At 47.1% G+C, this 17,535-nt stretch overlaps 1 protein-coding gene across 7 annotated transcripts in view; it reads right to left on the minus strand.

Annotated features, from left to right (window-relative positions):
- armc3 (armadillo repeat containing 3) overlaps positions 1–17,535 on the minus strand; it is a 212,604-nt gene that overhangs the window by 112,948 nt on the left and 82,121 nt on the right. For all 7 annotated transcript variants that reach the window (XM_072508495.1, XM_072508496.1, XM_072508498.1 and 4 more), the window contains 2 exons: positions 9,334–9,509; positions 1,202–1,396 (listed from right to left, as the gene is read on the minus strand). In XM_072508495.1, coding sequence (XP_072364596.1) covers positions 1,202–1,396; positions 9,334–9,509 — 371 coding nt within the window. The remainder of the gene's footprint in view (positions 1–1,201; positions 1,397–9,333; positions 9,510–17,535) is intronic.

Consider the following 17,535-nt stretch of genomic DNA (forward strand, 5'->3'; position numbering starts at 1 on the left):
CTCGCGTACGCTCCACAGTCCACTCCTTCCACACCCTCAGGGAGACCTAGTACCTAAGGTTCTTCCTTCGCGCTCCGTTTTCTAGGGCGTCGATCCTTTCCGCACACTTTTTATGAAGTGCCTCGTGCGTCTGAGTCTTAACCGCCAGGCCCAGGATCTCGTCCTCAACATCTGTCACCTTCTGCTCCACCACGCGGAGCTCAGTCTCCTGGGTCTTTAATGTCTCCTTGAGCCCCTCAATTGCCTGTAGCATCGGGGTCAGCACCTCCCTCTTCAGCAGCTCCACGCACCGTCTCACGATTTCGTCCTGCTCAGGCCCCCATGCCGCCTGCGTTTTCTCTGCCGCCATTTTGTTTTTCTCTCACTCTGACCTTTTGGTCGATGATTCCTCCGGCTGCAGACGCCGATTTTTTCCTTCTTTGTTCGGGGGGACTCCCTTCCCACACACCCCACACCGGGTCGCGTAGTCGAAAAATTCCCCGTTGGGGCTCTTAAAAGAGCCCGAAGGTCCGTTGGAGCTGGAGCCGCCGAAACGTGCGGCTAGCTCGGCATCACCGCAACCGGAAGTCCCCCGCAGCGTATCGTCTTGATGTCATTGCAATGTGTTCTTTCCTCCATAGTCAAATGCATTGATCACATCAGGTACAATTCTAAATATATTATAAAATGGTCTTTCGCTTTTCTTTTCTTTCTATAGTGTGTTCTATTACTGATTTGTCGACATCCAGCACAGCTTCAAGATTTGATCCTAATCTGTTCTGAAAAAGGGAAGTTAAGCTGATGTGCTGTTGCACTTCAAGTGAATCTGGCATTGCTAAATAAAGTTGTAATGTGGTGTCTAGCTCCATTCCTATTTTCCACAATGGCAAGTAGATCAAAATTACTTTACTGTTTTGTTTGACTGGGAGCAGGAAATCATTAAACATTTTGAGAAAGAATTTTGAGTCAACAGTAGTTGTTTATATAGGACATATGGAATCAATAACTGGTTTTGATGCCACATGACAAATGTACTGATGTCAAATTCTATTTAATATTTTTTATGGTCATTATGGTAATGACTACCAACTGATATCACAGTTTCTCAAGAAAGAACTGAGATTACTTTCATTACTGCATCACACTGTTACCAAACAGTTGGATCAAACACCGTGCATGTTTATACACAATTTACAAAAGATTGCTGCATTGATTTTATTACCGGTGTATCAAGAACCTGGAGAAGGTTTTCATGGCCGTCAATCCGACACAGTGCTTTTCTGCTCTCTACATCAGTGGTTATGGTTATTAGGGTCTGCAGTGCCAAGTGTTGAATGACAGGGTATTCAGAACTCAGTAGGTTCAGCACAGGAAAAATTCCATTAATTTCAGTAAGTGCAGCACGACACACATAGTCCTAGAAAAAAATATTCAAGAGGAAAATAATCTTTATAATTTCAATTCACTGTTGAACAAAAGTTTTTAAAACCTACAAATGTAATTCTATGAAATCTAATTACACATATAACTGTACTTACTGTGCGTGTTTGAATTAAAACTGTGTATTTGTATCTCTCAATTATTCAGTCTTACACTATTGTTACTATTAGTTCTATTTCATGGCCAATGAAAGTAAGATGTATGGAGGTTAAATTGGTTTGTACATTACAGTACCCAGTTAGCCCATGCCTGATCATTGCGTTGGAGGTAACATATTAAATTCTGAAGAATCATGTAGACTCAATTAACTGTTTCTCTCTTCACAGATGCTGCTAGACCTGTTGAGTTTTGATTTCACATTTCCAGCATCCTCAGTATTCTGCTTTCATATTATATAATATAGGTGTATATATTATGTATAAAATTCGTACTGCCTAATATTTAAACACTTGCTGTTCATTGGCTGCATGTATCAGGAGGGTGTTCGTTTCCCGACCAGAACCTCAAACAAATTCTCAATTTGAAAAACTGTGAGAAAAGGATATTTCACCTCAGATCAATAGGTAGCTTTTATGTTAAAACAAACTTTAATTTAAACACAAAATTAACCACATTAACATCAAAAAAATTGCTTTAGAATGAATGGTTAAACAGTTCTGAAAACAAAAGGAAATTCTTTAACTTATGCCCTATACTTTCACGATAAATATTCAAACCAAGCAACTCCAATCCAGTTTAAATGCCATTTATTAATAAAGTTAACACAACAGGTTTACTTAGGGCGCGATTTAAGTGTGGTAGCAATCGGGAACTGCCATGAGGCCAACACCGCTATAAAATGTTAATTGGTCCACTTAGCGAGGCTCCACAGGCTTCACACCATTGCTGGTCCCACCGGCTGATTCACCAGGACCACGCTCACCAGCACCCTGCTAACAAGGGAGAGAGCAGCAATTAAACCGTTCCTGCACAGCCAACCCCACACAGCTCACAGTCATGCCTCCGAGAAGACCAGCCCCACAATTTGGGGATGCCAGCCTATGCAGATTACGGATGCAGTCGAGGCCAGATGGGATGCCATGTTCCCCCGAGGGTCTCGGAGGGTCGGCCACAGGGCAGCCAGTGCCACCTGAAAGGAAGTGGCAGCAGCGGTCAGTTGGAGGAGGGTGACCAGGAGGACTGGCACCCAGTGCCATAAGATGATCAATGACCTCCGCTGGGCTTCACAGGTGGGTTGGCACCAACCCCCAACCATGAGAATGCGCCTGGCACTGCCCTCACCCAGCACCATTGTGCCCCTGCCCCCCCATATCCAGCAGTGCTGCCCATGGTGCCACCTCCCATATTCCCCCTCTCCCCGTATGGGCAATCTCTCCAAACACCCCCCCCCCCCCCCCCCCCCCCAACCCCCGCCTCTCCCTGACGGAAGTTGGCCCCGCGGAGGTTCCTCCAACCCCCTCCGAGCACCAGGACAGCAATCCCAATGTCTCCGGGCTCATTGCCAAGGAGCTAAGGTGGCTACTCACCTACTCGGATCTCCACAGCAGCCCTTCTGCCAGTTTCATGTTTTTAAAAAGGAATACTAATAGGCACCCCTGTGGCTACTTGCTGGGGAGGCCGTTAGATCATGGAAGGCAGTTAGAAAGGGGGCCACTCCAGTGGTGGCAGGAGGAGGCCCTTAAGTGGTTATTAATTGGCAACTTAAGGGTTTCAATAAGCTCAAGGGCAGATGTGCTGCCTGATATCTCCTCCAGCCCACATAAAATTTCAGCCAGATTGGGAGGAAATAAGTGAGTGGCGGAAAGGTCACCTACTGGATTTTACATGTCTCCCACCTTCAGACCTGCTGGCGTGTGGTGGGGGTCATTTGGAAATCCAGCCAATACTGAAAATCACTAAGCGACCAATTAGTGTGGTCAAGAAGCCCTTCATCCTGGACTGCTTCAGAGGAATGTTGCGGTACACCAGGGTCAGTATCCAGTTTCAATATTATTGTAAAATGTTGGGCATAGTTGGTAGGCCCTTTTAAGGTATTTGTAATCTTAGGTAATTCAACATTAAGTATTTAACCACTAGAAACTATGTACACACGGGGAAAGTTCCAAGCTAGGAGCTGTCTCCATGTTTGCTTCTACACAGCAGCCCTTCCGCCAGTTTCAAGACTCTGTCCACTGACACCAAGGTAGAGGTCATGTGTCCGCTTACATCACTATGTGGGCGATACTGCGCCATTCCCACATGAGCCCATCCCTTATACGTTAGTCCAGTTTACCCCATGTATTGACATCATTACTCCTACCCCACCCCCACCCGCCCAATCTCTAAGTTCACAGGTTCAGGTATTCTGGAGGCCTTGTAAACTTTCCATATCTTGGTCTCACTACTGTCGGATACATGGTAGGCTCTGTTGCTTCAGGGACATGTTACGGATTTGGATGTATTCGGCATCTGGGTGACTTCCTCAATTTCTCTCCACTGTACAGTGGGAAGGATCCTTCAAGGGATGTGGAGGAGGCTCCTCCTGTTTCTCCTGACCATACCCTCTTTGTGCCAATGAGGTATGACTGGGGTTAGTCAGTGTATTTCTGGATGATAGTGCCCTTTCTCTCTCTCTCTCTCAAGGTCTTTAATCCAGACCTGTTGTCCTTTCATAGTTGCGGCAAGTGTCTGGTGTGGTACCTTCTGTTGTAGGCTTATTGGACTGCTCTCCATCTTGGATTTCCTGGTAATCCTAGCTACCAATACTTGTATTAGTTTCTTTGGCAGGATTGGGAGTTGGGATTGCAGAGTTGTCTGCCCATCAGGAGTTCAGATGGGGCTGCATTTCAACGGGGTGGACCTTTTGTTTGGGAAAAGGAAGCTTCCTTTGTTCCTACTGGTGCAGCACACAGACCTGACACTTCACTATTGTGTCCTCAGTTGTCCTAGAAATGGCCGGCTATCAGGCAGTGGACTGAGCCCATGCCCTGCACTCGGTGATGCCCAGGTATATATTGTTTTGGGGATCTTTGCCAAAGGGAAACCGGGTTGACCAGCCACACGTTGTAGACCAGGAAGTAGTCAATGACAGTAAAGTGTTTTTCTTGTTTTTCATGGTACCACCATTTGGTCTCAGTTGTGGTCACCTTGTTGGTAGTAACGGCAAATGTATGCACACTGCTCATCTCGTATTTGCTCCCAGCGAATCGGTTGGTGCTTATGTGCAGTTGCCGCAAGTGTCTCCTTATCAATTGGGAGTATGATTTGTTGCAAGCTGCTCAATCAGATTGACATCCTGCTTTGTCAACGGTTTGCTGTAATCCTGGAAAGTGTACCTGCCGTTGTTTTATTTTTGCCCTGGAGGTATACAGTCTTGTAGGTGAACTTCATTAAGTGTAGGTGCAATCTCTGGATTCTGGGAGGCATCTTTGCAATGAGACCAGTTGCTACTGGTCCATTTCAATTGTGACTTTTAGGTTAATGATGTAACCTGAAAGTTTCTGACATGCTCAAGTTACTGCAACGGTGGACCTCATCTCTGTGTCAACTGTCCTCTGGAAATATACTATAGTGACTTCCATCTAGTTTTTAAGAGTCTTCTGAGTCCTGTGGAAGACTTGAAAGAATTTTACCAACTGGTTCACAATCACCTGGAATCTCTGGAGTTTTGGATCAGAGGATGGGGTTGGGAACTCACTAATAGTTTGTGTTTTCTGTGGATCCGCAATGATGCCTTTATTGCTGATAGTGTGTCCTAGGAATTTAATTTATGATTTGTAGAGCTCGCATTTCTTATTCAGCACCATGCCTGCTTCTTGCAAACACTCTTGACCTGCCATCAGTCTTTTGCCATGTTCCTCCATGAACCAAAACATTGTCCGTATGACGTATGACACCCTGAAGACCTTGCAAAACGGTCAACCTTATATGTTGAAATTTCCTGGTGCTAAGGCGATTCCAAGAGGTAGGCAGTTGAAGCAGAATATGCCAAAGGGGATAATTAATGTGTTCAGCAACCTGGATGCCTTGTCTAGTGGGAGGTGCCAAAAAGCCACTGCTGGTGTCAAGTCTTGAAATCACAAGTGCTCTTCAGAAGGTTTGGTCAGACTTTCATCCACTGACTTTTTCCAGGTGTACTTTCAGGCTACAGCTTTATTGAGTTGTGTCAGGTCGATGCAATAAAAATTGACTCATTTGGTTCTGCGACTGGTACCATCTGGAAACAACATGCAGTTGGTTATGTGACTGGACAGATGGCACCCATGTTTGAAGCCTCTGTTCCATTTGTTTCATGAGCGGATGGGGAATAATTTATGGCATGAGCAGACTTGGCATCTTCCGCCAGTGTGGTCTGGTATGTGTTCTTCAATAGCCTCAATGCTGCTTCAGGAACTCCGTTTCATACTTAGAGCCAGTCCTGTGTTGGTTGACCTTGTCTATTTTTTATGAAACCCTGGGTTTTCGACCGAGAAATGAACAGTCCTGGTTGTGGACCACAGAGTCTTTCAGATTGTTTCATCTTTGCCTGCAGAGTACCTTTCACAGGGAGTTTAACATTTCCTGCTCCGTACAGATGCTTTGTCGCATTAACCGTTGCAATATCACCCATGGTTCTCTGTCAGATAGGACCATAATACTGGCTCCCATGTCCAACTTAAAGTTTGTGAGATGGCCATTAACAGCGATATCAACATTTTGGAATGAAAATCGAAGATATTTGACCTCACCCAAGAAGCTTAGTTGTGGGTCCTCTTGGCATACTGGATCAATCTCCAAATCCTCTTGGAATCCAAAGTTACATTGAAAGCAGTGGGCTGAAATAGCCAGACATTGATCACACCTTTGCTTTGCGCCACAGTGCTAGTATGGTTGTTCTAATTCTTGGTTTGGGTATTGCTTCCCTTGGTTTGGAGTGTCCCAGTTTCTGTGCTTTTCACTAACTGGACAGTGGAAGTTCACTTTGCATACTTATTGCTTTCTCCCCTTAATATTATCTCTGCTGTAAATGGATTTGACAATATGGATGGTTCTCCCGAGCATTAGATCTTCCTTTGCTTGAAGCATGTCTGAGGGTGCATCATCCGCCAATCCTCAACTGCTCCATCACTGAAAATGAGAGGTGGTTGTTTTTGACCAGTGCAGACGCGATGGGCCAAAGGGCTTTTTCTGAGCAATAGACCTCTAAGACCCTATGATTAGCTCTTTAATATTCTGTACAGTTAATTACTGAAGAAATCAACATGTTTTGCTGTCTAGTAGACACGTTTATTACATTTAACCCTTTCAAGGATTTTGTTGTTTCTGAGGTTAAAATAAGCGTCAAATTATGTTATTAAATCACCCAACTTTTAAGACAATTTGTTGGTTCTTTGTCTAGCTATTATATTGTCAGCTATCAGGCCTGCCAAATAAAGTAGTGTGTTAGCTTGGTCAGCTTCTGTATTTTTATACAGTCCTGAAGTATTCATACAACTGAGGAATCTCTTACTCCAAATCCCCCGTTTTGTAATTGGCCTTGAATAAGTCCAAATTAATCTGGAAGGGTAGATTTCTGATCCATGGTTAAAATTTTTAAATTGTAGGTTCAGCTTTAAGAGGTTTCCGAAAATCCAAGAGGGATCTACTCCCATTTGGAAGCAAATGGATGTATTAGTGAGAGGCAGCACGGTTTTGTGAAGGGGAGGTCGTGTCTCACTAACTTGATAGAGTTTTTCGAGGAGGTCACTAAGATGATTGATGCAGGTAGGGCAGTAGATGTTGTCTATATGGACTTCAGTAAGGCCTTTGACAAGGTCCCTCATGGTAGACTAGTACAAAAGGTGAAGTCACACGGGATCAGGGGTGAACTGGCAAGGTGGATACAGAACTGGCTAGGCCATAGAAGGCAGAGGGTAGCAATGGAGGGATGCTTTTCTAATTGGAGGGCTGTGACCAGTGGTGTTCCACAGGGATCAGTGCTGGGACCTTTGCTCTTTGTAGTATATATAAATGATTTGGAGGAAAATGTAACTGGTCTGATTAGTAAGTTTGCAGACGACACAAAGGTTGGTGGAATTGCGGATAGCGATGAGGACTGTCTGAGGATACAGCAGGATTTAGATTGTCTGGAGACTTGGGCGGAGATATGGCAGATGGAGTTTAACCTGGACAAATGTGAGGTAATGCATTTTGGAAGGGCTAATGCAGGTAGGGAATATACAGTGAATGGTAGAACCCTCAAGAGTATTGAAAGTCAAAGAGATCTAGGAGTACAGGTCCACAGATCACTGAAAGGGGCTACACAGGTGGAGAAGGTAGTCAAGAAGGCATACGGCATGCTTGCCTTCATTGGCCGGGGCATTGAGTATAAGAATTGGCAAGTCATGTTGCAGCTGTATAGAACCTTAGTTAGGCCACACTTGGAGTATAGTGTTCAATTCTGGTCGCCACACTACCAGAAGGATGTGGAGGCTTTAGAGAGGGTGCAGAAGAGATTTACCAGAATGTTGCCTGGTATGGAGGGCATAAGCTATGAGGAGCGATTGAATAAACTCGGTTTGTTCTCACTGGAACGAAGGAGGTTGAGGGGCGACCTGATAGAGGTATACAAAATTATGAGGGGCATAGACAGAGTGGATAGTCAGAGGCTTTTCCCCAGGGTAGAGGGGTCAATTACTAGGGGGCATAGGTTTAAGGTGAGAGGGGCAAAGTTTAGAGTAGATGTACGAGGCAAGTTTTTTACGCAGAGGGTAGTGGGTGCCTGGAACTCACTACCGGAGGAGGTAGTGGAGGCAGGGACGATAGGGACATTTAAGGGGCATCTTGACAAATATATGAATAGGATGGGAATAGAAGGATACGGACCCAGGAAGTGTAGAAGATTGTAGTTTAGTCGGGCAGTATGGTCGGCACGGGCTTGGAGGGCCGAAGGGCCTGTTCCTGTGCTGTACATTTCTTTGTTCTTTGTATTACAGCGCGCTTTGGCACAACCGTTTTTTCTATGCTTGCTGTACTGGCATTCGTGATCTCAGCGTTTAAACTTTTTAAAAATTGGCTACCTGGATTGACTGCTTAGAGTCTTCCACACTTTAGTACAATCTTCACGGGTCTTGGTAGTATCGAATCCTGGCTTTTGGGGTTTTTGTTAAAAGCTGCCTACATGGTCACAATTAATTTTCAATTCCTTTTTTTTTCTTTGCTTGGGGAAAGCTCAGCCACCATGTGTTCAGTAACCAACTCAGGCACTGGGTTTCTTGGACTGCAATTTAAATGGAAATTTCTGAGCACAGGAGTACCTAATATTTTATGGGACTTGTGCTGTCCAGGAATTTAAAATGATTAGCTCACTCCTGCTAGGCCTGCTAACTGTGTACATTCTGTGTATTGAAACTGGACTTCTACAGGATTCAGTGGAATCTTCTGCTACAGTGAGGAATTTAATTTTTGATTTCAGCTTCCAAAGCCTTTCTTTGGAGCTTTTCTCTGATGATATCGTTTTGCACCTTTGTCAGAAGCTTCTTTGATTTTTCCTTCAGTTTTCCAGGGCAGTCACTGCAAGATTTTGAGCTTTTCCATTCACTTGCCACCATGCAGTAAAGTGTTGGGCATAGTTCGGTTGGTTTTATTAACATATTCATAGTCTTAGATAGTTCAACAGTAAGTATTTGTTAACCAGCAGAAACTATATATGTAGGTACAGTAAAGTTCCAAGCTAGGGCCACTTTATTTCCTCCTCCACCCACTGGCCAGCCATTCCTCAGAGCGCTGGCAAATTAGATAAATACAAATTGGCTTGGTTTAGGATTACTTTATAAAAGGTCATAACAGCGACCGCCGTGACACTTAATTTTTTTTAAATTGTTTCATATATTGACGATATTTATTGAATTAAAAAAATCAGTATTAGCACATGTCTGAGAATATGCTCATCAATCATAATTGAAAAATTAATATTACCTTAACTAAATTTGAAATGCACTCAATGGAATTCTTTTGAACATCAGGATCAGGGCTTGAAAGAAGATGAATAAGTGGTGCCATCCCACCTTTCTCGTAAATTTCCACTTTACTGGTGAAATCAATGGACATGGAAGCTAGGCACAGAGTAGCAAGTTCATGGACAACAACATCATCTGAAGCGAAAGCAGAAGAAACAATAAACAATTAAAATCTCTCATTCTCTCTCTCTCTCTGCCTGTCCCAGTTCAAAGTGCAACACTGTTACAGATGTAAAAATGCTTTAAAAGATTGGAATGAAACAATCCTTCTCATTCTTGATGGGTTCTTCTGACCTGGAATCAGAATTTAAAGACATTTAAAATTGTGAGCTCACAGAGTTTAATAGAGCGACAATTACCTGGGTTTACTTTTTAGGCCACTTTCTCACAAAGGAATTACCTCAAACATCTAACTGAAAATATCACATCAATGATCATATTCCAGGCTACACGTGAGCACTACCATGGGTGGGATTCTCCGGTCCGCCAACCGCATTTTGCAGCGTGACGCACCCCCATCGGGAGTGAGATTCTTCATTCCCGCAGTCAGCCAACGGGGTTTAATTTTTTCCATATATTGTTGAAATATAAAACTTTGGACAGCAACAAACACTTATGGAATTTTACCAAATACAAAAGGAAATCAGCGCGTAACTAATAAATAGTTGACACTAGTTCTAAATGGCACTGGTGAGGCAAGGGGTCCTTCATGCTGCTTAACATATGTTCAGTTATGAAACGTTAAAAGCTGGACGAATCGTGGATACTCCAAATGGCAGCACTGACTGACGTCATTATCTGCCTGCTTGGCAAACCTGTGACCAAATTTAGCTGCATGAGTGTTAATGCCTTCTGGTGCAATTCACAGCAGAAGTGTGCGTGTGTGCAGTGGATACTATTTTGACAACAAAATGGCTCAAACAATGAGTGCTACCACATACAATTGCGCAGACCCAATTTTGACACTTTGGACCAAACACTACTAGCATTAGGTCCTTTCAAATATGTCAAGTGAAAAGTAATGTTCTCTGTGCTGCCTCATCAACGTACCTTAAGATGATAAAAACTTGTCTCCTTTACAAAAATGTTACTAATGATTTCTCTATATGTTGTTTTGAGATGTCTGAAAGCAACTACAGGAGGCCCATCATGTCAGGTTTCCTGGTCAGAAGATATCCATCTGGATGAAATATTTCTATTTTGATGAAATATTAGGCTGATTTTCTATTCTGAGGCAGTGGTAGGTTTGGAATTCCAGCATTTTATGCTATCAGTGTACAGCAAACAGTTTCCACATCTTGCCTATTATCTGTCAGAGCTGGGTAGCCAATTAGGCCAATTGAAGTGCCAACTGTGGGTAAACTTCACATACGGTCCAAGAACAGGCTGCTGGATGTGGCTGTAGCCCATAGATGGCATGGTAGTGGCCACCCGGCAGCAGACCATGCGAACCAGAGGCATATCATGCAAAGCAGCCAGCATGAATCCATTGGGCTGCATGGGGCATAGTCAAAGCCATAGGCCATCCGGAGGAGAGATTCCGTACCACAATGATAGCATGGCAGCTGTAGCCACAAAATATTTTGAACAATTCACAAGTTTTCAGAGGTCAACTCCTTCTGGAGGTGTCCTCAAGGACCCTAGCCATTGTAGCAGAGCCCATAATATCTAGTGGGGTGGCCGGAGTCCAGAGCCTCGGGCACTCCCATTGTCATTCCTGCCTGTGGATCTTAATTGGCTGGAGTTCCCGAAGGCAGGTTCTTAATTGGCATTTCCCTGAAAATTTCCTCCAGGGTCCACGAAGAGTCACTTCTGAGTTCTAGCCGAACATTAGAATTGGGACCCTGGAACTAAAATTCTACCCATCATTGCTAAATGGGTCCAAACCAGATGGTGAAGTATGAAGCAAGACAATTCTTTTCTTTGATAGCTTGTTCACAGGATGCAACTTCACCAGATTTCTGCCTCCTAACTACTACCTCAGTACCCCAGCTGACTTTCTTTTTACTCGAGCATCAATTAATCAAATTAACTAATAGCAAATTAACCAATTAGCAGCCTCTTAAAGGCACAATAATTAAAAAAAAAAACTTTATTGGAAACTTAACAAATTAAATAAAAAATTGTTCCCGGGGTGATGATGCACTCAAGTCCCTGCAACATCCACTGGTCACAGAAAACCTAAGTGTACCACACGCTCCCTCTCCAGGAACACCCAGGCATAAAAATAGCAGAAGAGCGACAGACAGTCAGGTCAGACGACCCCTGTTATTGCCCACCTTGGCCAGGCCCAGGAGCAGACCAACGAAAAGGTCCTCTGGTCACCCATCAAAAAACCTGGAGCCTCAGGCTGAAGTGCAACCAAAATTTGAGAGCACATTCAAATAATCAAAAAGGGACTGCAAGCTCACACAGCTTCTATGCATATGTAATACGGATTCATCAAGATGGACAAAACACCCATGAACTACAATTTCCATGCAACCAAACTATGGGATTTATCCTAAGATTCTTTGGGAAGCTAGGGAGGAGATTGCAGAGCCTTTGGCTTTGATCTTTATGCCATCATTGTCTACAGGAATAGTGCCAGAAGACTGGAGGATAGCAAATGTTGACCCCTTGTTCAAGAAGGGGAGAAGAGACAACCCCGGTAACTATAGACCAGTGAGCCTTACTTCTGTTGTGGGCAAAATCTTGGAAAGGATTATAAGACATAGGATTTATAATCAACTAGAAAGGAATAATTTGATTAGGGATAGTCAACAGGGTTTTGTGAAGGGTAGGTTGTGCCTCACAAACCTTATTGAGTTCTTTGAGAAGGTGACCAAACAGGTGGATGAGGGTAAAGCAGTTGATGTGGTGTTTCTGGATTTCAGTAAAGCGTTTGATAAGGTTCCCCACGGTAGGCTATTACAGAAAATACAGAGGCATGGGATTGAGGATGATTTAGCGGTTTGAATCAGAAATTGGCTAGCTGTAAGAAGGCAGAGGGTGGTGGTTAATGGGAAATGTTCAGCCTGGAGTTCAGTTACTAGTGGTGTACCACAAGGATCTGTTTTGGGGACACTGCGGTTTGTTATTTTTAGAAATGACCTGGAGGAGGGTGTAGAAGGATGGGTGAGTAAATTTGCGGATGACACTAAAGTCGGTGGAGTTGTGGACAGTGCGGAAGGATAGGTTACAGAGGGACATAGATAAGCTGCAGAGCTGGGCTGAGAAGTGGCAAATGGAGTTTAATGCAGAAAAGTGTGAGGTGATTCATTTTGGAAGGTGTAACAGGAATACAGAGTACTGGGCTAATGGTAAGATTCTTGGCAGTGTGGGTGAGCAGAGAGATCTCGGTGTCCATGTATATAGATCCCTGAAAGTTGCCACCCAGGTTGATAGAGTTGTTAAGAAGGCGTACGGTGTGTTACCTTTTATTGGTAGAGGGATTGAGTTTCGGAGCCATGAGGTCATGTTGCAGCTGTACAAAACTCTGGTGCGGCCGCATTTGGAGTATTGCGTGCAATTCTGGTCGCCGCATTACAGGAAGGATGCGGAAGCATTGGAAAGGGTGCAGAGGAGATTTACCAGGATGTTGCCTGGTATGGAGGGAAGATCTTATGAGGAAAGGCTGAGGGACTTGAGGCTGTTTTCGTTAGAGAGAAGAAGGTTAAGAGGTGACTTAATAGAGGCATGCAAGGTGATCAGAGGATTAGATAGGGTGGACAGTGAGAGCCTTTTTCCTCAGATGGTGATGGCTATCACGAGGGGACATAGCTTTAAATTGAGGGGAGATAGATATAGGACAGAAGTCAGTGGTAGGTTCTTCACTCAGAGAGTAGTAGGGGCATGGAATGCCCTGCCTGCAACAGTAGTGGACTCGCTAACATTAAGGGCATTTAAATGGTCATTGGATAAACATATGGATGGTAATGGAATAGTGTAGATGGGCTTTCGATTGGTTTCACAGGTCGGCGCAACATCGAGTGCCGAAGGACCTGGACTGCGCTGTAATGTTCTATTGGTCTAAGATCACATAAAATAGTAGGCCTGGGGGTCCGTGAACCACACTAACCAACAGTTGCATGGATGGCTGCATGCAACACCCTCCACGCCAAATCCCCATGGTAAAGAGGAGGACTCCCACAGAGAGAGCCCTTCACTGAGGCTCCTATCACCTCTGGACAGCAGGACGTAAATCCACAGTGTGTCCAGTGTGGTGAATGTATTATGTCAAAAATCCACCATTGTATTTGTATCTGTGCTGTTGCCCTTGTATTTGTAACTGTGCTATGCTGTTGCCCTTGTGGCTCCTCCTATGGGCCATTGTATGGCATTATCCATAGGGGAACATGTTGGGGCCTGTATGGGCTCCGCCCATGGCAACTCCCCTTGAAGGGAGGTATAAAGAGCAGTCAACTTGTAGGTGGTTCTCAGTATTGGATCGTAGGCAGGCACTGTTCTAAATTGATTAAAGCCATAGTTTACTTCTATTCCCGTCTCGAGTGAATTGATGGTCGCATCAATTTAATCAACTTAAACGCAACTATGGAGTCGGCCCTCAAACCTGACCGACTGGAACTCGATCCGCAGGCCGCGGAGGCGAAAGACATTTTTTCGCACTGGCTCCGCTGCTTCAAGGCCTATCTCGCAGCCTCCTCCACGCCTTCCGTCACCGACGAACAGAAGCTGAGCCTCCTCCATGCACGGGTGAGCCATCGAATCTCTGTTCAACTCGACGTGGCCTCCTCCTACGCAGACGCCCTCGCGATACTCGAATGCCTCTATGTACGGCCCGTGAACGAGGTCTACGCACGACACATCCTCACCACTCGCGGCCAGCGCCCAGGGGAATTGCGAGAAGACTACCTACGTGACAGCAAAGCCCTCGCATGCAGCTGCAACTACCTGGCCGTTACGGCCACTCAACATATGGATTTGCCGTCCGAGACGTCTACGTGGTGGGAGTCCAGTCCAACTACGTGAGACAGCGCCTACTCGAAAAGGGGGCCCTGGACCTGGATCAGACGGTAAAGTTAGCCTCCTCTCTGGAAGTAGCGTTCCAGGGCCTTAACGCGTTCCCGGCTGACCAGGCGACCCCCGACCAAAGACTGCCCCAGGCCTGTGCCGCGCGGCCGCCCGCCCACCATGGGGGGGCTACCCTGCTACTTCTGCGGCCAGTCCCAACACCCCCGGCAGCACTGCCCGGCCCGTAACGCGAACTGCAGCAGCTGCGGGATAAAAGGACATTTCGCCAAAGTTTGCCTGGCCAGATCCAAGAACTCTAACTCACAGGCCCGATCCTCAGACACAGGCCCGCAGACCACGCAGTGTGGCAGCGTGTCTGCCGACTCCGCCCCCTGTAGATGCGTCATCAACCTCGTGCTATCTGTGGGGGCAGCCATCTTCCAGCCCTCACAGCACGTGCGATTCACGGGGGCCGCTATCTTGGCCATCCTCCCCCACGCGGCCAGCCATGTGTGATCCATGGGGGCTACCATCTTGGCCGCCATCTGCTACGCCGCTCGGCACGTACCATCAACAAGGGCAGCCATCGCGGAACCACCCCAGCATCTCCGACCACGCCGGCTACCCACAACTCAGCGCGGTCACCCTGGACCAATCGCAACCCAAGCACCTCCGGAGCTCCATGATGACCGTCCGGGTAAACAGGCACGAGGCGCCTTGCCTTTTCGACTCCGGGAGCACAGAGAGCTTCATTCACCCGGACATGGTCAGACGCTGCTCGCTCCAAATTTTCCCGGCGCACCAAACCACCTCCCTGGCCTCTGGGTCGCACTCGGTGCAAATCCGTGGGTGCGCTACCGCAACCCTAGCAATACAGGGCGCCGAATATGCCAATTTTAAATTATATGTGCTCCCAGACATCTGCGCTCCTCTCCTATTGGGACTAGATTTCCAATGCAACCTCAGGAGCCTAACTCTGAAGTTCGGGGGGCCCCTACCCCCACTCACCATATGCAGCCTCGTGACCCAAAAAGTCGACCCTCCCCCACTCTTCGCAAACCATTCTGCCGACTGCAAACCAATCGCCACCAGAAGCAGGCGGTATAGCATACAGGACAGGACTTTTATCAGGTCCGAGGTCCAGCGACTCTTGCGGGAGGGAGTCATCGAGGCCAGCAATAGCCACTGGAGAGCTCAGGTGGTGATCATCAAGACCGGGGAAAAGAACCGGATGGTTGTAGATTACAGCCAAACCATAAACCGGTACACGCAACTCGATGCGTACCCCCTTCCCCGGATTGCAGACATGGTAAACCAGATCGCACACTACCGGGTGTTCTCCATGGTGGATCTGAAGTCTGCATACCAGCAGCTCCCAATCCGCCCGGAGGACCGCCACTACACGGCGTTTGAGGCAGACGGCCGCCTTTTCCACTTCCCCCGGGTCCCCTTTCGGTGTTCCAAACAACAATGGACCGAATGGTGGACCGGTACGGGCTGCGGGCCACATTTCCGTACTTGGACAATGTCACCATCTGCGGCCATGATTAGCAGGACCACGACGCCAACCTCCACAGATTTCTCCAAACTGCCCAAACCCTAAACCTCACATACAACAGGGAGAAGTGCGTTTTCCACACAACCGGACTAGCCATCCTCGGCTACATCGTGGAAAACGGGGTTGTAGGACCCGATCCTGACCATATGCGCCCCCTCCTGCAACTCCCCCTCCCCCACTGCACCAAGGCCTGAAGAGGTGCATCGGGATCTTTTCATATTATGCCCAGTGGGTCCCCAACTATGTGGACAAAGCCAGCCCACTAATCAAGGCCACTAATCAAGGCCACTATCTTCCCACTGGCGACTGAGGCCCACCAGGCCTTCAGCTGCATCAAGGCGGACATCGCCAAAGCCGCTATGTGCGCGGTGGACGAGTCCGTCCCCTTCCAGGTGGAGAGTGACGCATCAGAGGTTGCTCTCGCCGCTACCCTCAATCAAGCAGGCAGACGGGTAGCGTTTTTTTTCGCGCACCCTCACCATCTCTGAAATTCGGCACTCCTCAGTCGAGAAAGAGGCCCAAGCCATCGGGGCACTGGAGGCACTACCTCGTTGGGAGGAGGTTTACCCTTGTCACCGACCAACAATCGGTAGCCTTCATGTTCGATAATACGAAGCAGGGCAAAATCAAGAACGCTAAGATCTTAAGGTGGAGGATCGAACTCTCCACCTATAATTGCAATATAGTATATCGGCCCGGGAAGCTCAATGAGCCCCCAGATGCCCTGTCCCGCGGCACATGCGCCAGCACGCAAGATGACCGAATACGGGCTATCCACGATGACCTCTGTCACCCCGGGGTCACCCGGCTTATCCACTATATCAAGGCCCGCAACCTGCCCTACTCCACCGAGGAGGTCAGAGCTATGACCAGGGACTGCCAGATCTGTGTGGAGTGTAAACCGCACTTCTATCGACCAGATAAGGCCCACCTGGTGAAGGCATCCCGGCCCTTTGAGCGCCTCAGTATCGATTTCAAAGGGCCCCTCCCCGCCAATAACCGCAATACATATTTCCTCAACAGTACTGATGAGTTCTCCCGCTTCCCCTTTGCAATCCCTTGCCCCGACATGACCACGTCCATCGTCATTAAAGCCCTACATACTGTCTTCACCCTGTTTTGTTTCCCCAATTATGTCCACAGTGACCGGGGCTCGTCGTTCATGAGCGACGAACTGCGTCAGTACCTGCTCAGTAAGGGCATCGCCTCGAGCAGGACTACCTGTTATAACCCCAGGGGAAACGGGCAGGCGGAGAAGGAGAACGCAAGGGTCTGGAAGACCGTCCTACTGGCCCTGCGGTCCAGGAATCTCCCAGTTTCTCACTGGCAGGAGGTCCTCCCCAAGGCGCTCCACTCTATTAGGTCCCTACTTTGCACGGCCACAAACGAGACCCCTCATGACTGCCTATCTGTTTCCCTAGGAGATCCACCTCGGGCCTCACTTCCGTCCTGGCTGAAGACACCAGGGCCACAGTCCTACTCAGAAAACACGTCAGGAGCCATAAATAGGTTGGAGCTCCTACACTCCAGCCCCCAGTACGCTTATATTTTACACCCCAATGGCCGACAGGATACCGTCTCCCTCCGGGACCTGGCGCCCGCCGGTTCCACCACCACCACCGCCCCCCCCACCATATCCCACCCAACCTA

The sequence above is a fragment of the Scyliorhinus torazame genome, chromosome 6 (assembly GCF_047496885.1).
Source record: "Scyliorhinus torazame isolate Kashiwa2021f chromosome 6, sScyTor2.1, whole genome shotgun sequence".
In the NCBI taxonomy this organism is placed as follows: Eukaryota; Metazoa; Chordata; class Chondrichthyes; order Carcharhiniformes; family Scyliorhinidae; genus Scyliorhinus; species Scyliorhinus torazame.